Source organism: Lithobates pipiens, unplaced genomic scaffold (genome assembly GCF_037356315.1).
Source record: "Lithobates pipiens isolate NorthernLeopardFrog02 unplaced genomic scaffold, aLitPip1_a1.2 Scaffold_18, whole genome shotgun sequence".
Taxonomy (NCBI): Eukaryota; Metazoa; Chordata; class Amphibia; order Anura; family Ranidae; genus Lithobates; species Lithobates pipiens.
In genome coordinates, this window is record NW_027507758.1 from 130,256,130 (window position 1) to 130,278,819 (window position 22,690).

The following is a 22,690-nucleotide window of genomic DNA, read 5'->3' on the forward strand; positions in this document are numbered from 1 at the left end:
GCTGGGGGTGGGTCTTATATCGCTGAGGGGTCCGGTATGGCTAGGAGAGATCTACTGTTGAGGGAGGGGACTATTGCTGCTGGCTGCTAGAGAGTCTATTGACGTTGGCTTTGAGGAGATCTGTTGTTGCTGCTGGGGTTTTTTGTTTCGGGTGGCCCGTTTTTAATGGGGGGGGGAATCTATTGTTGCTAGAGGGGGCTTTATTGTTACTGGCTACAGGGGATTTATTTTACTGCTTTTCTTGTTATCATTAACAAATTCCATACAAATTATCACCACAAAATTATACTTGGTTCTGTATTCTCTAAAAGGGCAGTAATGGGAGGTAGGTAGAGGGTGCTCAGACGTGGGTAGAGGTGGAGAAAAGGGGTGACTCAGAAAGGGGGAGTTCCGGCACCTATTCTCTGAGAAAAAAAGCCCTGCATATAAGCATTATCTTACCTGCTTTGTTAAAGTCAAATTCCATGCATATGGTTAAAAATTGTTGGGATGCTCATGTGAATGGTCTTATTGGTTAAAGGATTTGTAATTTTGTTCAGCACTTTTGTAATCCGAACACCTATGCCATACAGCACAGTCAGTAGGGTGATGCCACCGACTTGAGAGCTAAAGTCGCCACTGACAGCTAAGATAAAGATTATCAGTACTTGGATTCCTAATCAAATCTCTGTGGCACCTCTGTTTATGTTGCTCAGTACTGTTCAAGAGGAAGTAACCTGCCATCTTTAAATTTTACCTATAGTTAAGCCTATAATAAGGCCTATCTATAGGTAGTGTAAATATCTCCTAAACGTACACCGTTTAGGAGATATTTACTGTATGCGCCACCATGACGTCATTGGTGCATGCACGCTGAAGGAACAGTCGTTTCTTCAGAGCCCTGTGCCGTGACCGGCGACTACCGCGTGCATGTGTGGGAGTGATGCCATAGTGGCTCCAGTCAGTCACAGAGTCCGCTAACTCAGAAGGAAGACCGGGTGAAGATGGACACTGTCTCCAGGTATGACATTGCATCGCTGGAAGGCTTCGTTTTGAGGTAAGTTTCACATAATGTGCTAGTTTGTGATGCATACTAGCACATTATGCCTTTGCCTTACAGGTAAAAAAAAAAAAAAGAAAAAAAAAACTGTGGTTTACAAACTGCTTTTAGTTTAAAAAATAATTTGCAAATAGCACTCCAGGCAATTTTTTGCAAGGACCTGACCTGCAGTCTTCTCGCATTTTAGTATGTGGATTTTTGAATGGTCAAGATGGAATTTCTCCTCTTAGAGAGCCTCAAAAATGGTACAGTTGAACTAGTCAAATGCTACAAAAGTTGATGGCTCAACAGCTTCCTCTCCATCTTCCAAATTTGGGAGACAGTCCAGAGGCTTAAGCTATTACTGTACTGACTGGACAGAGCAGTTATTGCTAATTTTGTTTCTCTATAATAGGCAGGCTGGTTGCTCTGTGATTCCAATTCCTAACTTATCGCAGTCCAAGCGAACATTTTATTACGAGGAATGGTTGTTCATAGTATTTCAACATGATATGAATGTAAGTATGCATTGTACTCCTGGGGAGGACGGATTACATTAGGTCATGGAACTAGGCAGGAAGGATAAGTGCACTTTAAATAAAAAAGAAAATTTATACTTTAAAGTGAGTGTAAACGAGTACCTTGTAAAACAACCCATTCAGTTTAACCACTTTAATACCGGGCACTTACACACCTTCTTGCCCAAGCCAATTTTCAGCTTTCAGTCGCAATTTGAATGACAATTGTGCGGTCATACAACACTGTACCCAAACAAATTGTTATCATTTTGTTCCCACAAATAGAGCTTTCTTTTGGTGATATTTGATCACCTCTGCGATTTTTATTTTTTGCGCAAAAAATAAAAAAAGACCAAAAATTTTGAAAAAATAAAAAAGTTTTTCTTTGTTTATGTTAATTTTTTTTGTAAATAAGTAAGTTTTCTTCATCAATGATGGGCACTGATAAGGCGGCACCAATGGGCACTGATGAGGTGGCACCAATGAGGTGGCACTTATGGGCACTGATAGGCGGCACTGATGGGCACTAATTGGCACTGGTATGCGGCACTGATGGGCACTCATAAGCGGCACTGATGGGCGCTCATAGGCGGCACTGATGGGTACATATGGGTGGCACTGATCAGTATTTATGGATGGCACTGATAGGTGACACGGATGGGCACTGATGGTCACTGATAGGTGGGCACTGATGGGCATAGGTGGGCACTGAGAGGTAGCACTGATGGGTGGCACTAATGACACTGATGGGTGGCATTGCTGGGCGTCACTTGTCTGTACTGATCCATAATTTTGCCAGTCAGTGACCATTTATGGGCACTGATTGGCATGTATTGGGCATATTTTTTTATATGTGGATGGCCATGGGGTACATACCTGGTCATCCACATACTGGGGGCTTCCCTGGTGGTCCTGGCGGCTTCCCTGGTGGATAAACAATCAGCGCAGACCCCCCTGTCAGGAGAGCCGCCAATCAGCTCTCCTCTACTCGCGTCTGTTCATGGCTCTTCCTGTTTACATCGTTATCAGCCATGATTGGACACGGCTGATCACTCTTTACCGAGATCTGTGTAGACTGACACACCGCACCACCAATCAGTGCGATGAGCGCCCCCACGGGCGCGCAGCAGCTGTTATCCTGCTGGACGTCATATGACGCCCAGTCAGGAAAACTGAACCACCGCCCGGCCGTCATTATGCGGGAAGTGGTTAAGATATAAATGAAAAGCAGAAAATGTTTGTATAGATATAAAAAAATTATAAATACCCTTTTTCCTTTTTTTTATTTTTTATATTTTTATAAATGATCATATTCCCTCTGTTCTCAGCTGCATAAGCGCTGGGGGGAGGAAAAGGGAGACGCAGCAGCACACTGAGGTGGCCAATGAATGGCTGTGCAGCGGGGGGATTGTCGGAACTGACCAATGTGTGCTCTCCTGCTTAGTGTGGTCAGTTTTCTTTACTAGTAAAGCAAGGGGACTAGCAGGAACACCAAGGATTTCACATAAAGGAAGCAATACAAAGAAAATGGGCAGCACAGTGGTGTAGTAGTTAGCACTTTCTCCCAGAAGCAAAAGGGTTGCTGGTTCAAATCCAACCATGACACTACCTGCCTGGAGTATACCAGTTCTCTCTGTGCCTGCGTGGGTTTTCTCCAGGTACTCCAGTTTCCTCCCACATACAAGCACATGCTAGTAGGTTAATTGGATCTAAATTGGCCCTAGTATGTGAATGTGAGTTAGGGACCTTAGATTGTAAGCTCCTTGAGGGCAGGGACTGATGTGAATGTACACTGAGGGAAAAAAGTATTTTTTTATATAAAATCTTTATTTTATTAAACATATAAAATACATAAAATACAACGGAGTTGACGTTTCATTATTGAGGGTGTAGGGTGGCTGGTTCAGGCTAAGGCCCCTTTCACACCAAGGCGCTTTGCAGGCGCTAGAGTGCTAAAAATAGCGCCCTCAAACAGTCGCTGCTGTCTCTCCAGTGTGAAAACCCGAGGGCTTTCACACTGGAGCGGTGCGCTTGCAGGATGCTGAAAAATGTCCTGCAAGCTACATCTTTGGAGCGTTGTAGGAGCGGTGTATTTACCGCTCCTAAAGCTCCCCTTCCCTTGAAAACAATGGGGCAGCGCTACAGTGGCACTTTGCGGGCAGTTTTAACCCCTTTTCGGCTGCTAGCGGGGGTTAAAGCTGCCCCACTAGCACCCAAAAAGCGCAGCTAAAACGACGGCAAAGCACCGCTAAATATAGCGCCGCTTTACCGCCAGTGCACCCAGCGCCTCAGTGTGAAAGTAGCCTAAAAGCATAACGTTGTACAACCTCTGAGTTTAAGTAGAATGTAATCCAGAAAAACTGGGGAGACATGAGGGAGGGAGTGGGGGGATTAGGGAAAAAAACAATATCATTGCAATGCATAGAGAAAGGGAAAAAAGTACTTGACCTCCTGCTAATTTTGTACGTTTGCCCACTGACAAAGAAATGATCAGTCTATAATTTTAATGGTAGGTTTATTTTAACAGTGAGAGACAGAATGACAACAAAAATATCCAGAAAACGCATTTATAAAATGATTTGCATTTTAATGAGTGAAATAAGTATTTGATCCCCTATCAATCAGCAAGACTCCTGTCTCCCAGGTGTCTTCTATACAGGTAACAAGCTGAGATTAGGAGCACTCTCTTAAAGGAAGTGCTCCTAATCTCAACTTGTTGCCTGTATAAAAGACACCTGTCCACAGAAGCAATCAATCAAACAGATTCCAATCTCTCCACCATGGCCAAGACCAAAGAGCTGTCCAAGGAGGTCAGGGACAAGATTGTAGACCTACACAAGGCTGGAATGGGCTGCAAGACCATCACCAAGCAGCTTGGTGAGAGGGTGACAACAGTTGGTGCGATTATTTACAAATGCAAGAAACACAAAATAACTGTCAATCTCCCTCGGTCTGAGCTCCATGCAAGATCTCACCTCATGGATTTTCAATGATTATAAGAACGGTGAGCAATCAGCTCAGAACTACACAGAAGAATCTTGTGAATGACCTCAAGGCAGCTGGGACCATAGTCACCAAAAAAACAACTGGTAACACACTACGTCATGTAGGACTGAAATCCTGCAGCGCCCGAAAGGTCCCCCTTTTCAAGAATGCACATGTACAGACCCATCTGAAGTCTGCTAATCAACATCTGAATGATTCAGAGGAGAACTGGGTGAAAGTGTTGTGGTCAGATGAAACCAAAATCAAGCTTTTTGGCATCCACTCAACTCGCCGTGTTTGGAGGAGATGAAATGCTGCCTATAACCCCCAGAACACCATCCCCACCATCAAACATGGAGGTGGAAACATTATGCTTTTCTTGGTATGAAAAAATTTGTTTTTCTGGTAAGGGGACGGGACAACTTCAACGCATCAAATGATGGACGGGGGCCACGCACCCTCAAAACTTGGGTGAGAACCTCCTTCTCTCAGCCAGGGCATTGAAAATGGGTCGTGGATGGGTATTCCAGCATGACAATGACCAAAACACACAGCCAAGGCAACAAAGCCAATGGCTCAAGAAGAAGCACATTAAGCCAATGGCTCAAGAAGAAGCACATTAAGTTCCTGGAGTGGCCTAGCCAGTCTCCAGACCTTAATCCCATAGAAAATATGTGGTGAGAGCTGAAGGTTCTAGTTACCAAACGTCAGCCTCAAAATATTAATGACTTGGAGAGGATCTGCAAAGAGGAGTGGGACAAAATCCCTCCTGAGATGTGTGCAAACCTGGTGGCCAACTACAAGAAACATCTGACCTCTGTGATTGCCAACAAGGGTTTTGCCATCAAGTACTAAGGCATGTTTTGCAAAGGGGTCAAATACTTTTTTTCACTCATTAAAATGCAAATCAGGTTATAACTTTTTAACTCTCACTTTTAAAATAAACCTATCAATAAAATGATAGACTGATCATTTTTTTGTCAGTGGGCAAATGTTCAAAATCAGCATGGGATCAAGTAAATGTTTCCTCACTGTATATGCAAAGCGCTGTGTAAATTGATGTGTAAAAGTACTGGAAATAAACAGGATACTTTCACATACAGGTACAGCAGGCACAGATCCGGAATATGAAGTGTTGGGGTAACAAATGCTTTAAGGAATAAAGTGGTGTCACCAACCCCATAGCCTTAAATTTGACAATAAAATATTTTTTTTAAGGTATACACAACAGCATTTTTGGTTGTTTTATTCTTTCTGCCTGGTCGTTCAGATAGTTTCATGGTCATGAAATCCATAAAAAATCCAGACATCTGGAACCTATGACAAATTAAGAAGTTTGAGGGATAATAACTTTTTTTCATTCTACTGGTAGATATGCAGTCAGTGGCTAATGTTATACCACTTCCCATGTTTCCCATGTTTATTCTCTATGGGATACCTCCCATATTACAGACATTTTGATGAGATGAACTGTATATCTGTGTTCTGGTCTATTTATTGAACAACTTAAAAAGTACCTATTTCAAAAAGTTTAGACTAACACTAATAAACAACCTTTTTTCAAAGTCTATTAACTACTGTTTCAAAGTCTATTAACACCAAAGTGGTGTTGCACATAAAAAAAATAAAAATGCATCAAAATTCATAAAAAAAATGTAAAAAAAATTTGGATTTTTTTTTAACTCACCTCTAAATGCCTGTTGCTAGGAGGTCCCTCGTAGTCTGTCTCCTTCCGTGCCTGGGCTCCTAGACATCACTTCCCCTTGGCGCAGGAAGGGCTCAGCTCTGCCCCCTCCCTCCTGTCATTCACCTGTGACACGTGACAGGTCCCAGATGACTGCGCAGCCAATCACGTCGCCGCTCGCGCATGCGCAGTGGGTGCCCGGCTGTGAGGCCACAGCCCCCGCATCGCTGGACCCTGGGACAGGTAAGTGTCCGATTATTAAAAGTCAGCAGCTAGCAGCTGCAGTATTTGTAGCTGCGGACTTTTAATTTTTTTTTTTTTTTCAAGGGGCACTCCTCTTTAACCACTTGCAGACCGGACCATTTTGCTGGTCAAAGACCAGACCACTTTTTGCGATTCGGCACTGCGTCGCTTTAACTGACAATTGCGGGTCGTGCGACGTGGCTCCCAAACAAAATTGACGTCCTTTTTTTCCCACAAATAGAGCTTTCTTTTGGTGGTATTTGATCACCCCTGCGGTTTTTATTTTTTGCACTATAAACAAAAATAGAGCGACAATTTTGAAAAAAACGCATTATTTTTTACTTTTTGTTATAATAAATATCCCCCAAAAATATATAAAAAAACATTTTTTTCCCTCAGTTTAGGCCGATACGTATTCTTCTACATATTTTTGGTAAAAAAAATCGCAATAAACGATTATTGATTGGTTTGCGCAAAAGTTATAGTGTTTAAAAAATAGGGATAGTTTTATAGCATTTTTATTAATAATTTTTTATTATTACTTTTTTTACTAGTAATGGCGGCGATCAGCGATTTTTATTGTGACTGCGACATTGTGGGGGACCCATCGGACATTTTTTACACATTTTTGGGACCATTGTCATTTATACAGTAATCACTGCTATATAAATGCAGTGATTCCTGTGTAAATGACACTGGCAGTGAAGGGGTTAACCAGTGGGTGGCAGTGTAGGGGTTAAGTGTTCCTAGGGGTGTGTTACTAACTGTGGGGGGGTTGGGCTTTCATTTAGTGAACACTGATCTCTGCTCCAATCACATGGAGCAGAGATCAGCGTCACTAGTTACTAGGCAGAATGGAGAAATGCTGTTTACACGGCATTTCCTTCATTCGGCCGCTCCGTGAGACAATCGCGGGGATGCCCGCGGCGATCAAGTCCGCGGGTCCCGCGACCGGACTCACGGGGGTCCCGACCAGCGCGGGAGCGCGCCGCCGGTGGTGCGCTCCCGATGACAGGGCGGCATTGAATATTGGACGTACCTGTACGCCAATATGCCTGCCCGTGCCATTCTGTCGACGTACATCGGCGTGCGCTGGTCGGAAAGTGGTTAAGGACCAAGCCTCTTTCTGAGATTTGTTGTTTACAAGTTAAAAACATTTTTTTTGCTAGAAAATTACTTAGAACCGCCAAACATTATAAAAAATTGTTAACACCCTAGAGAATAAAATGGCGGTCATTGCAATACTTTCTGTCACACCATATTTGCGCAGCAGTCTTATAAGCGCACTTTTTTTTGGAAAAAATACACTCTTGTGCCAAATCTGCCACAGAGACCACTTTTTTCCTGTAGCGGACTGCCCGCTGAAAAAGAAGGATATTGGGATTATGACAGCTAGCTAGCTGCTGCCATAACAGTGATATCCTCCTTCAAACAGCCAACGTAAAACTGCAGAGAGCGGTCCGTAAGTGGTTAAGTCATGCTTTAAAATGTAACTTCAAGAGGAACTGCAGTCTGCTCACATAATTTGTAATAAAAACATCTTTGCCATTCTGAAGCTTCCCCAACCACTTTGCATATTCTTTTATATATACTATGATTCTGTACTTGCCAAATATGCTGCAGAAATCTCCCTCCACTAAGTCTGGCTGCAACCATTTTAAGTGTGGGCAGCTGAAGCTGCTGCCTCTTCACTTCCTGAATTTACACAGACACACAGAGGCACACCTCCAGCTATGCAGCTCTGATTGTCCCTCTTATGACTCATCCCTCCTCCCTTCCTGGCAAACTCAGAGAGAGAGAGAGAGCTGTGCATAATGCCATAAGCCTAGGCTAATGACCAGACGAGAAACAGGAGGTCGGCCTGTATAAGGTAATTACTGGCAGAAAAAAAATGTTTTACTATCCAAAGTTAAAACAACAAGGGCAGAAGATTTAATAGATGAAGAGTTTGAAAAATGACTGAAGGTCCACATTAAGTTAGATTTACAAAAATTTCTAGATAGCAGGTGTTTTTGGTATAAGAAACACTGTAGGTCTCTTCTACCATAAAAGCTTTGTTTCACCCTGCTATCTGTGTATTCCTAGCTGTAAAGTAACTTCCATGCATGCTGGTAATAGTTACAAGTAAGTAAGACTAAGTAACAACCATACATCATCTGTGGTTGACTACAGACTGGGAAAAAATGGCAGCAGTGGCAACAGAGCAACAAAGGGGGGCACTAAAGTGGCATCACTGGAGGCAATCACATGGGGAGATGGGCCTGCCGTAAGGTAAATACTTGCATTGGCAAGAGCTCTGGCAGGCCCAATTAAAGTATTGCTAAACCTTTACACATAACTCCCAACTGTCCCTGAATAGCAATCATGACATCTGCGTTAAAGCCTATCTCCACGCAAAATAAAAAAAATGTTGTATCCACTTCCCCTCTGTGTTTCCGGGGTTGCGGCCTACGGGGTGACATGTTACACACCTGGTGGACTTGCCCTAGAATACGGCAGTTCTGGTATAGGATTTTTACCTGGATCTCCAAACTCTCTGCCACACCGGTTCAGATGTCTCCTCTGGTGGCGCTCCTCAATTTCCCTGTAGAGGGAGCCTCCAGGAATACGCAACGCCTCATCACTTTTATTTTACTAGGAGCTAAGCTCACTCTTGCCAAAGCCTGGAAACAACCCACTATTTCCACTGTAATGGCCAAGAGAAAAGTGTCCTGGATCATGCTCCAAGAAAAGACGGCAAGCGTACTCCTGGACCGCTCGGACAAATTCAGGGCCATTTGGGAGCCCTGGGCGCGCTTCGTGGGAGTCGCTCTGACCTCATAATTGCGCTAGGATTTGGACCCTGAATATAGTTTTACTCCCCCACGGTCGACTCCTGCTTGAAGATATCCTTCATCTTTTTATCTTTATTTTCCTTTTCTTTTCCTTCTTTTCCCCTCTTCTCCGTTCCCTTTCTTTTTCCCCACTTGTAGCCTTTTTCTATGACGCCTAGCGGAGTACAATCTGTAATAGGCGCTTCATTGTAGAGCAAGGTCAAGCCAGTTGAACTCAGTACCTGCCCTTGCGCTACCACGTAGGCCTCAGTATGTTGTTCTCGGTTACCGGGAACCTGGGCTCCTTTACACCTAACCAGTTATGTTGGGCCCCCAGAATCTTCCGGGATAGTGTTATTTTCACCCCTGGTTTTCTCTAGCACAGTAGTTATGCAATTTGTTTGGGTTTCCTATTTTGGTTTCATTGAGTAGATCAATACCTCTGATGTGCATGTTCCTGGTCTTCTCTGATCTGAGTTAAGGTGGGGGTTGGGGGGTTCTCGGCCACAGCAAGAGCCCTTATGGGGTGGTGGAGGACTCTACCTTCTTCCTGGACATTTCTTCTAACTAGGATTCTGCACAAATGTATTAGTTAGTTCCGGTCTATTAGAGGCTATTGGCTTTTCCAGATGTATAAGTTTGTACTCCCTATAACCCTTACTTTATATTGGCTCATGGTTCATCTCCAATTATATTGACTGCCTGTACACCCGCTAGGCGGTACAGGACTATGAATGGTTACACATCTGTATTACCTCTTGCTGTGTTTTAATCTTTTCTACAATGTCTCTGTTACATTTTATTGATGCAAATAAAATATATTGAAACGGAAAAAAAAAAAAAAGAAAAAAAAAAAAAATGTTGTTACCCATTATATGATTCCAAATATACAATGGGCAAATAAAGCCCACTTATGTTTGATAAGCATTGTATCTTTTTTTCTTTTTTTTTTTGGCCCTTACAATATTTTGTATATTTCTGCAGCATGACTCGAAGTGGAGAATTAGCTGGACCAAAATAGTTTTATACTGTTTCAGTTTCCTGCATATGCTGTTTGAATACTGAAACTGTAATACAAATGTTATTCTCCTATGTTATTACTCAGAAGAAGAAATTGTGAAATTTTAAGCACACAAACAGACCTTTGCTCTGAAATAGGTTGTGTTTTCCTTGAGATATAACCTGTTCCTGATAAGGTTCCTTAAGTGACTTGCAAACAGGAATAGTTTGACGTAAAATATGGGTGAAGCTTAACTGACCACTTAGCCTGGATTCAGTAACACCTTCCAATTAGATTATTTTACAATTGTATGTAAAATTAATAAATGCTCTGTAATAAAATGCTGATTATATATAATTTTACTGCCTTAAAACACCACTGAAAAGTAATACAGTATAAAGGAAGAGATAGTCTGCTTCCTATGCACTTTTTGCACCCTAAGCAGTAGCCTGTGTAACATTTCCTCCATTTCAGACCTGTTTTTCTTGGGTTTGAGTAAAATGACCGGTATATTTTTTACTGTATTACACAGGCAGTCCTCTACCCTACAGTAGGGGTTGCATGGCCAAGCAAATATGCCTTGTAAAGCATTATGTAATAGGTTGCAAATATATATAATACCGTAAGCACCTACTGCCAAAGGTGGCTTGGTCTCAGCCATCAAACAGGTGACCTATTTCTAATTTTAGTTATATATTAACCTCCCTGGCGGTATGATTACTTCAGATTTTAGGTGCTGAAAGCGGTACAATTATTTTGCATGGAAATTTGGCGTTTTATATTGTAGTCCTGTTATTCTTTGGAATAACTCACTCACTGTCCAAACCAGAGTCTAGTAGACATCCCGGGTATAATAAAGTTTGAAAAATTAAATCATAAATTATAATATAATAAATAACTATAAATAATTATACCAAATAATAATATAACAATAATAAAAATTATTTAATAACGTAATCAAATCAAAAACACTGAAATTTGCTCAGTTGCAGAATTGTCACTGTCATTACTTTTCAGTATTTGATGACGGATCGCCCCACAAATCACTATCGCTTAATTCTGCGAGTGATTCCAATTTATTATCGCTGTTTTCTAGCTGGTCTAAAATCATTTTTGATGTAAAGGGACAGTTTCCAGGCATAAAGAACAGTTTTTATATTATAAAACTGCATGCAGGGCACTGGGCAGAACACTAGGGACAAAGGGGATGTGAAATAATTACATGCAGTAATGTAATCTGTAAGATTACATTATACTGTATGTATACTGTGTGTTTCACTTTTTTAATTTGGCGCCGTTCTCCGTCCTCGTGCGTCGCAACGCTCACAGGGATTGGAGATTGGCTCCGTGATAGATCGAACGGAGCACGGCTCGCTCGTACAGCGGGGTGACATCGCTGGATCCAGGGGACAAGGTAAGTAAACTCTCCCTGGATTCAGCGATGCGGTCCCGAGTCTGGCTCGGGTTACCGCTTTTGGTATAAAATCTCCACCCCGAGCCAGACTCGGGAATACCACCAGGGGGGTCAACTTACAACAATGGATAATAAATGTTCTATTGTGCCTTTTGGTATATCCTTTAGATAGTTAGAAAGACACAAGTAGTGCATAATAAAACATTTCATACAAAGATCTGGGAAAACTGCCAACTGCAGAAAGACCATTCCTATTTTGTTTGGCTTTCCACCACAACTCTTTAGCTTAACCACTTCAGGACCGCCGTATTGCCATTGTACGTCAGCACAATGGCACAGGCAGGCACAATCACGTACATCTACGTGATTGCCTTCCAGCGGGTGGGGGGTCCGATCGGACCCCCTCCCGCTGTTTACGGCGGTCCGATTCGGTCCAGGAGCGCTCCGTGATGAGGGGATGGCCGTTGGTTTTCGGCCACCCCCTCTGGATCGCTCCTGGCCAATGAGAAGCTTCCTCCCCTGTGTATTGTTTACACAGGAAGGAGGAAGTGATGTCATTCTCCTCGGGGCGGTCTTTTTGACCGGACTACGAGGAGAAGACTAAAAGTAAGTGTGCACCAACACTACACTGACATGTAGGTACACACAGGCACACAAACCCCCCCCTGATCCCCCCCCGATCGCCCCCCGATCCCCCCCGCCCCCCCTCCCCCCCCAGTCACAGTGTCACTGATTGCATTGATCATTTCTTTACTGATCAATGCATTCAGTGTCAGTTGTGACAGTAAAAACTGTCAGGACAGTTAGTGTTAGGTCCAGGGTAGCCCCCTATCACCCCCCAATAAAGATTTAACCCCCTGATTGCCCCTAGAGTTAACCCTTTCACCCCCTTTTGCCAGTGTCACTAAGCGATCATTTTTCTGATCGCTGCATGTGTCGCTAGGTAGCTAGTTATTTTTTTAGGTTCACCGCCAGGTTTTTATATCGCTAGGTACCCCGATATACTACCCAATAATGTTTTTAACCCCCTGATTGCCGCTAGTTAACCCTTTCACCCCCTTTTGCCAGTGTCACTAAGCGATCGTTTTTCTGATCGCTGCATTAGTGTCGCTACAGTCGCTAGGTAGCTAGTTATTTTTTTAGGTTCACCGCCAGGTTTTTATAGCGCTAGGTACCCCGATATACTACCCAATAATGGTTTTAACCCCCTGATTGCCGCTAGTTAACCCTTTCACCCCCTTTTGCCAGTGTCACTAAGCGATCATTTTTCTGATCGCTGCATGTGTCGCTAGGTAGCTAGTTATTTTTTTAGGTTCACCGCCAGGTTTTTATATCGCTAGGTACCCCGATATACTACCCAATAATGGTTTTAACCCCCTGATTGCCGCTAGTTAACCCTTTCACCCCCTTTTGCCAGTGTCACTAAGCGATCGTTTTTCTGATCGCTGCATTAGTGTCGCTACAGTCGCTAGGTAGCTAGTTATTTTTTTAGGTTCACCGCCAGGTTTTTATAGCGCTAGGTACCCCGATATACTACCCAATAATGGTTTTAACCCCCTGATTTCCGCTAGTTAACCCTTTCACCCCCTTTTGCCAGTGTCACTAAGCGATAATTTTTCTGAGCGCTGCATCAGTGTCGCTAGTGTCGCTAGGTAGCTAGTTATTTTTTTAGGTTCACCGCCAGGTTTTTATAGCGCTAGGTACCCCGATATACTACCCAATAATGGTTTTAACCCCCTGATTGCTGCTAGTTAACCCTTTCACCCCCTTTCACCAGCGATCACAGTATAAGTGTCACTGGTGACGCTGGTTAGCCAGTTAGTTATTTAGGTTCCCCGTCAGGTTTTTATATAGCGCCAGGGACCCCCATATACTACCTAATAAAAATTTGAACCCCCTGATTGCCCCTAGTTAACCCTTTCACCACTGATCACCGTATAAGTGTTACGGGTGACTCTGGTTAGTTTGTTTTTTATAGCATTTTATATTCAAATCCGGAAGGCAGTGCTTGGTTTTCGGGGTCCCGTACGTGGCTAGGCTCCCAAAAAGTCCCCCACATGTGGTATCCCCGTACTCGGGAGAAGCAGCAGAATTTATTTTGGGGTGTAATTTGACTTCTGCCCATAGCATGTGTGAGCAATATATCATTTAGTGACAACTTTGTGCAAAAAAAAAAAAGTTTGTAATATTCCCGCAACTTTTGCCAAAATATAAAATATTCCATGGACTCAACATGCCTCTCAGTAAATAGCTTGGGGTGTCTACTTTCCAAAATGGGGTCATTTGGGGGGGTTTTGTGCTATTTTGGCATTTTATGGCCTTCGAAACTGTGATAGGTAGTGAGGAGTTAAATCAAAAATTTGCACCCTTAGAAATCCTGAAGGTGGTGATTGGTTTTCGGGGTGCCGTGCGCGACTAGACTCCCAAAAAGTCCCACACATGTGGTATCCCCGTACTCGGGAGAAGCAGCAGAATGTATTTTGGGGTGTTATTTCACATATGCCCATAGCATGTGTGAGCAATATATCATTTAGTGACAACTTGGTGCAAAAAAAAAAGTTTGTAATATTCCCGCAACTTGTGGCAAAATATAAAATATTCCATGGACTCAACATGCCTCTCAGTAAATAGCTTGGGGTGTCTACTTTCCAAAATGGGGTCATTTTGGGGGGTTTTGTGCTATTTTGGCATTTTATGGCCTTCGAAACTGTGATAGGTAGTGAGGAGTTAAATCAAAAATTTGCACCCTTAGAAATCCTGAAGGTGGTGATTGGTTTTCGGGGTGCCGTGCGCGACTAGACTCCCAAAAAGTCCCACACATGTGGTATCCCCATACTCGGGAGAAGTAGCTGAATATATTTTGGGGTGCAATTCCACATATAACCATGGCATGTGTGAGCAATATATCATTTAGTGACAACTTTTTGTAAAAAAAATTTTTTCTTTTTTTTTTTTGTCATTATTCAATCCCTTAGGACAAAAAAAATAAATATTCAATGGGCTCAACATACCCATCAGCAATTTCCTTGGGGTGTCTACTTTCCAAAATGGGGTCATTTGGGGGGGATTTGTACTGCCCTGCCATTTTAGCACCTCAAGAAATGAGATCGGCAGTCATAAATTAAAAGCTGTGTAAATTCCAGAAAATGTACTCTAGTTTGTAGACGCTATAACTTTTGCGCAAACCAAAAAATATACGCTTATTGACATTTTTTTTACTAAAGACATGTGGCTGAATAAATTTTGCCCTCAATGTATGACTAAAATTTAGTTTATTCGATTTTTCTTATAACAAAAAGAAGAAAATATCTTTTTTTTTCAAAATTTTCGCTCTTTTTCCATTTATATCGCAAAAAAAAAAAAATCGCAGAGGCAATCAAATACCATCAAAAGAAAGCTCTATTTGTGGGAAGAAAAGGACGCAAATTTCGTTTGGCTGCAATATTGCATGACCGCGCAATTACCAGTTAAAGCAGCGCAGTGCGAAATTGCAAAAAGACCTCTGGTCCTTAAGGTGTTTATTGGTCCGGAGCTGAAGTGGTTAAGGTGTATCTAAACCAAAACCTTGTTTTTTTTTGTTTGTTTTGGATAACTTGGTGAGGTGTAGGAACCTCTGGTGGGTTTTATTGCTGTCTGTGCCCAGCTAGGGAGATTTATTGTCTCGTTTTGTCCTGACAATCCATTGTCACTGAGACTAAAAGTCAGGGTAAACCTATAATTTTTAGTGAACAGTAACAAAGTGGTGGTGTAGTGGTTAGCACTCTCACCTAGCAGTAAAAAGGGTCGCTGGTTTGAAACCCAACCACGACAATATCTGCCTGGAGTTTGCATGTTCTTCCTGTGCCCTTCTGGGTTTACTCCCACACTCCAAAGACATGCAGGTAGGTTAATTGGTTTCTGTCAAAATTGGCCCTAGGAATATATGATTGTGGGCTCCTTGAGGGTAGGGATTGATGTGAATGTGCAATGTACAGGGATAGGGACAATTGTAGACACTCACTCAGGTTGAAATGGATGGTGTCTTTATTCAACCTTACTATGTAAGAGGGAAAATATTCCAGTTGGGACTAGTGAAAATTTGTGATTTTTCTTCACTGTGGAGAGATTCCTCCCTAGTGCTCCCACTGAAGTGGTTAGGTTTGGACTGCAGAAAAAACGCAAAGTTTTCCATCCTCAACCTCAGCAACCTGTCTAGGACCTTCTTCATATTTGTGGAGGCAGAGCTTTAATAAATTAAGATGTACTTTCCCAGAGCCACCTAGACATTGCTATACCCAAATGGAGCTTTACATTGGTTAGGCAAGTAACACTGATGTTACAGTTCATAGGTGGGCATCTGATTATGATAAAACTAAGTTACAGCAGCACAAGGACCTACATCATGGGTGTCCAACCTGCGGCCCTCCGGCTGTTGCAGAACTACAGGTCCCATCATGCCTCTGCCTTTGGGAGTCATGCTTGCAACTGTCTGCCTTGCAATGAATTATGGGACTTTCCTTGCAATGCCTCATGGGTCATGTAGTTCCACAACAGCTGGAGGGCCGCAGGTTGGACACCCATGACCTACATGGTGATAACAATAATTTTGCTTAATGAAGTACTTTTACTTATGGCACTTGTGCAAGTTTGATCGTTACAGACAGTGAAGATTATTTATTGCTACCCATGACAGTGTTCAATATTATTGCCTCTTATAGCGTTTGTTTAATATGATTATGCTTGCATGGAACAATATGTGAGGCTCTTGATATTTCAGGATTGATGATGTCTAATACTGGTGATTGTAGGGTTCCAGTAAAAACCAATACAAGTTTGTGATTACTACTAAAGTGATGGACACCCCATGAAGCGAATGTAATGTTATGTGGATGTAGACAGCTCTATGTATTAATCTGTAGGCTGGCTACCACATTTATGAATCAACATTTACACTAAAGCCCCATACACACTATCAGATTTTCTGCTGATTACCAAAACCATGTAGTGCAAGGGCCTGTCTGATTGCATACAAATTGAAACTCCTAAGGTTTGACCTCATATTATATGGTTTTGGTAAATCTGAAGGAAAAAATCAGCAGAAAAACTGATAGTGTGTATGGGGCTTTAGGGCTATATCGACTGCAGCCTATTTGCACTTATAGGCTAAAGTGCTTATCCATATTCTCAAAGTTGTGGCTGTGTTTGGGACTCCAATATACAGTGAATGTCTTTAAATTCATAGGTTTAGTCCATTCCTATTCAAGGGTTACCCTAATATAGGATTATGATAGTACATAACACAGTAAAACCTTAGAGAAGAAAGTAATCACATGTCCAATTCCATCACATATCCCAAAAATAAGAGGATTATTTCTCATTTCAGGACATTGGGCAGAGCCAAGCAAATAATTTCTCTTCATACCATCAGCCAGAAGCACATTCAGCACCACTGTTATATAACACAAATAATACAGAGCCTCTTTTTTTCAAACTGCATGTAGTTGTTTCTGAGTTTTTGGCCACCATCAGCAGAGCAGGACTTACCATTGGGCTTGACTGGGCTCAAGCCCATGGGCCCTGCCCAATAGGGGGCCCCGCTGAGATACATAGCATAGTGTACTCAGCTCGGCTCCACTCACAGTCACGCCCAGTCCCGCCCTATGATGGACATAACACAGGGAATGGGCGTGACTGTGAGCCAAGCTGAGTACACTCAGCTACTCTTGGCTCCGCTCGGGACTGCGAGAGGACTTGAGAGCCGCTGAGAGGATCCAAGAGCCACCGAGAGGACCCAAGAGCCATTTTTAAACTTCAAGGCTGCAAATGACACTGGGGCAAGGCTGCAAATGACAAGGCTACACTGACAAGGCTGCGATGACACTGAACAAGGCTGCAGATGGACACTGATAAGGCTGCATTGGTGGGCATTAAAATTTAAGTTTTTTCCTTAAACTTCCCTCCTAAACTTGGGGTGCGTGTTATACACCGATAAATATGATAATATATAGAAGGTAGGGCCCGAAAGTGACTCAAGCCCAGGGGCCTCCACCACCCTAAGTCCTGCCCTGACCATCAGTGCAGTGTATGAAAACCATGGCTTCTATGGAGTAAGACTTGGAACCCACCAAGACAGTATAACCATACAGATCATGGTGCGAAGTTAACTACTATACGGCGGCAAGGCGGCTCTCCTGTGCAGGATCACGTACCTAGTACGTGATCCCGCACTTCTGGGTTTGGGGCATGCGCCGCTGACGGCTCACTTCCGCTGTGATTAGACGCAACGGGACCTGATTGACGGGTACGGTGGACTCGATGTCCGCCGATACCCACCAGTGCTTCAGTACACAGGCAGAATGACGGTCTGCCTATGTGAGCATTGCAGATCACCATTCTGTCACTACATAAGACATGAATCTTGTGTCTCTGCTAAGCATGAGCACCAATCCATGTCTTCTCTTAATACAAACAACTCCCCCACAGTAGTAAAGCACATGTCAGGCACACATTTAACCCTTTGATTGCCCCTGATGTTAACCCCTTTCCTGTTAGTGTCATTATTACAGTGACAGTGCATACGTTTTAGCATTGATCACTGTATTAGTGTCACTGGTCCCCAAAAAGTGTCAGTTATTTTCCCGACTGCTCACTGCAATATTGCAATCCTGCTATAAGTCGCTGATCACTGCCATTACTAGTAAAAAAAAAAAATAAAGAAATTAAAATATCCCATAGTTTGTAGATGCTATAACTTTCGCGCAAACCAATCAACATACGCTTATTGGGATTTTTTTTTAACCAAACATATGTAGCAGAATACAAATTGGCCTAAATTGATGAAGAAATTAGATTTTTTTACATTTCTTTTATTGAATATGTTCTATAGCAGAAAGTAAAAAATGTTTTGTTTTGTTTTTTTCAAAATTGTCAGTCTTTTTTTGTTGATAGCGCAAACCCCCCCCCCCCCAAAAAAAAACGCAGAGTTGACCAACTACCACCAAAAGAGAACAATTTCTGGGAAAAAAAATCACCATAAATTTTGTTTAGGTACACTGTTGCACAATACCCTGTATAAATATACTGTCTCTGTACTTAGTACAGAGATGTTTGGAGTCCTGGGGTTGTCTGATCGTTTTGAGCGTTTTTATTATGTCTAAAAAAATTGGATTTTATTGAGCACCTTTTGCCTATCTTTCTTTTTTTTCACACTATGGTGTGGATCAGTATGTTCCGTTTTAGTAACATATGTGATGTTTCCTTGTATATAGTAAAATGTAGCCCAAATGGTTCTACTGTGTGTTCCATATCTTTTATTCTATCAATGCTTGTTTTATAATGTTGATAATTATATGAAGGTTTCTATATATATTGTACCAAAGGACCATTGACAGTGAGGTGTACTCTCTCTAATGGAAACACAGATAGAAGTATACAGTGGTGTGAAAAAGTGTTTGCCCCCTTTCTCATTTCCTGTTCCTTTGCATGTTTGTCACACTTAAGTGTTTCGGAACATCAAACCAATTTAAACAATAGTCAAGGACAACACAAGTAAACACAAAATGCAATTTGTAAATGAAGGTGTTTATTATTAAAGGTGAAAAAAAATCCAAACCATCATGGCCCTGTGTGAAAAAGTGATTGCCCCCTAAACCTAATAATTGGTTGGGCCACCCTTAGCAGCAACAACTGCAACCAAGCGTTTGCGATAACGTGCAATGAGGCTTTTACAGCGTCCTGGAGGAATTTTGGCCCACTCATCTTTGCAGAATTGTCCTAATTCAGTTACATTAGAGGGTTTTCGAGCATGAACGGCCTTTTTAAGGTCATACCACAACATCTCAATAGGATTCAGGTCAGGACTTTGGCTAGGCCACTCCAAAGTCTTCATTTTGTTTTTCTTCAGCCATTCGGTGGTGGACTTGCTGGTGTGTTTAGGATCATTGTCCTGCTGCAGAACCCAAGTTCGTTTCAGCTTGAGTACACGAACAGATGGTCGGACATTCTCCTTCAGGATCTCTTGGTAGACAGCAGAATTCATAGTTCCTTTTATCACGGCAAGTCTTCCAGGTCCTGAAGCAGCAAAACAGCCCCAGACCATCACACTACCACCACCATATTTTACTGTTGGTATAATGTTCTTTTTATGAAATGCAGTGTTCCTTCTACGCCAGATATACTTGGACACACACCTTTCAAAGAGTTCCACTTTTGTCTCATCGGTCCACATAATGTTGTCCCAAAAGTCTTGGGGATCATCAAGATGTGTTGTGGAGAAATTGAGACGAGCTTTGATGTTGTTTTTGCTCAGCAGTGGTTTTCTCCTTGGAACTCTGCCATGCAGGCCATTTTTGCCCAGTCTTTTCCTGATGGTGGAGGCATGAACACTGACCTTAACTGAGGCAAGTGAGGGCTGCAGTTCCTTGGACGTTGTTGTGGGGTCTTTTGTGACCTCTTGGATGAGTCGTCGCTGCGCTCTTGGGGTAATTTTGCGCGGCCGGCCACTCCTGGGAAGGTTCACCACTGTTTTATGTCTTCGCCATTTGTGGATAATGGCTCTCACTGTGGTTCGCTGGATTCCCAAAGCTTTGGAAATGGCTTTATAACCCTTTCCAGACTGATAGATCTCAATTACTTTCTTTCTCAATTGTTCCTGAATTTCTTTGGGTCTCGGCATGATGTGTAGCTTTTAAGGATCTTCTGGTGGACCTTAAGCCTCATACACACGATAGGACTTTGTACAAACTTTCCCTTGGATTTTTGTACAAAGGGCGTCGGCCCTGAACTTGTATTGCATACACACAGCAGGACTTTTTCAGCCAACTTTCACCAAATCACGTGGTTTTTCTGCTCTTTACCGCCACCTTTGGTCAACTTCTGTATTGTTGTCTGATCTTTTGCATTGGTTCTGAGCATGCCTGTTTGTACTTTGTACAAAAGTCCTATGGTTTTCTGTACACACGATCAGACTTTGCTCCATCGGACTTTTGTTGCCAGAAAGTTTGTCCGTTCGCACAGCCAACAAAAGTCCGATGAAAACCAAAAAAGTTTGTCCGATGGAGCGTACACACGGTCGGATGTTGCTCCAAAACAGCTAATTTGCATGTTTGTTGTCAAAAAGTCTGATCGTGTGTATGGGCCTTTACTGTGTCAAGCAGCTCCTATTTAAGTGATGCCTTGATTGTGAACAGGTGTGGCAATAATCAGGCCTGGGTGTGGCTAGAGAAATTGAACTCAGGTGTGGACAACCACAGTTATAGTATGTTTTAACAAGGGGGGCAATCACTTTTTCACACAGGGCCATGATGGTTTGGATTTTTTTTCACCTTTAATAATAAACACCTTCATTTACAAATTGCATTTTGTGTTTACTTGTGTTGTCCTTGACTATTGTTTAAATTGGTTTGATGTTCCGAAACACTTAAGTGTGACAAACATGCAAAGGAACAGGAAATGAGGAAGGGGGCAAACACTTTTTCACACCACTGTAATTGCTCTAAAAATTCCTCAAAAATTTGCTGTAATTACATTTGAAACTTGGTGTAGAATTATATCTCCTGGCACAATGTTAATTCCATCTCAGCTGTGTTACTATCAATGTCTGATCAATAGTATTACTTATGCTGCCATGGACCTAAAGGCTGGATGATCAAAGGAAAGCCTAAGTTCTGCTATCGTATCCATAGCTGGCACTCCTGGGCTTCAATAAAGTTCCTTTTTTTTTCTTAATGTGATGCCATGATAAATAGCCATTACGGTTTCAAAACATGTCTCATAAGGGTCAAGGATTTCTATACTAATAGGCTGTTCACTCATACATATGCATATGTATCTGTAAACATCATTGGTCAAATATCCCAGATTTATTGTTGTCATATGTAGTTTCTCGTTTAGCATATTCTCCACCCCCAAAAAAAACGATACATATATTTTTTAAGCATGATTATTTATAAGGACTAACTGACAAATTGTATTTGCTTTCTGCAGATACTCAAATTCTGGGAGAAGGTCAGGGTCTTCAAACACCAAGCGCTTTATCACCAGAGTTCAAGGAAAAAGTAGTGACAAGTCCAGTTCCAAGGATTAAATTTAACCCCACAGTTCCCAATATTGTTCTCTCAGAACACAAAGATGTCAAGATCAATTGCACCATTGTTGTTCCAAATCTGAACACCGGGGAACAAATAACGTGGTGGAAAGATGGGAATTCAATTCAACAATCTGATCGAATTTCTGTGCAGTCTTTTGAAATCCAAGATACAGCAGTGACGTCTATGGTATCTTCATACAGGTGAATGTTATGCACTGTATTTATGTTTGAAAATGAAGATGTAATGAGTTAAGTGTTGAGTTATTTTCAAGTAGAAATGTAACTTTTAAAATATGGTATGGGCAGAGAGGCTAGATGAGCCTATGTATGGCGGATACAAAGAATTTATTGTAGCACTTGGTTGAGGCACTCAGGATTGTGACTTCTGCCAAGGCTCATTTAACAACCACCTAAAGCCCTAAAGTGACACCGTCACTTACTGTCTGTGAAAGCCTCCTCAACCCTCTGATACTCACCTTCACAAAAGTCCCCCACTGCTCCTTCATCCGTCACGGTCAGTGCCAAAATACCCCATGTAGGAACCTAGAGGAAGCATCATGTGACAGTGCTTGGGCCTTGGGTTTGGTCATTAGACCCAAGCAATATCACTTGGACCAGCCAGAAGCACTGGGTAATATTCACTGGCTGAGGTAGAGGCAGAAGTGGTTGGGTCAGGGGGGGGGGGGGTTTCACAGAATGGGCAAAGTGATGGTGTCTCATTAACCACTTCAGCCCCGGACCATTTTGCTGGTCAAAGACCAGACCATTTTTTGCGATTCGGCACTGCGTCACTTTAACTGACAATTGCGCGGTCATGCGAAGTGGCTCCCAAACAAAATTGACGTCTTTTTTTTCCCACAAATAGAGCTTTCTTTTGGTGGTATTTGATCACCCCTGCGGTTTTTATTTTTTGCACTATAAACAAAAATAGAGCGACAGTTTTGAAAAA

The 22,690-nt window shown here is 42.3% G+C and overlaps 1 protein-coding gene across 5 annotated transcripts in view; it reads left to right on the top strand.

The window, feature by feature from the left end:
• MERTK (MER proto-oncogene, tyrosine kinase) overlaps window positions 1-22,690 on the top strand; it is a 171,038-nt gene that overhangs the window by 24,649 nt on the left and 123,699 nt on the right. For all 5 annotated transcript variants that reach the window (XM_077486112.1, XM_077486113.1, XM_077486115.1 and 2 more), the window contains one exon: window positions 21,639-21,942. In XM_077486112.1, coding sequence (XP_077342238.1) covers window positions 21,639-21,942 — 304 coding nt within the window. The remainder of the gene's footprint in view (window positions 1-21,638; window positions 21,943-22,690) is intronic.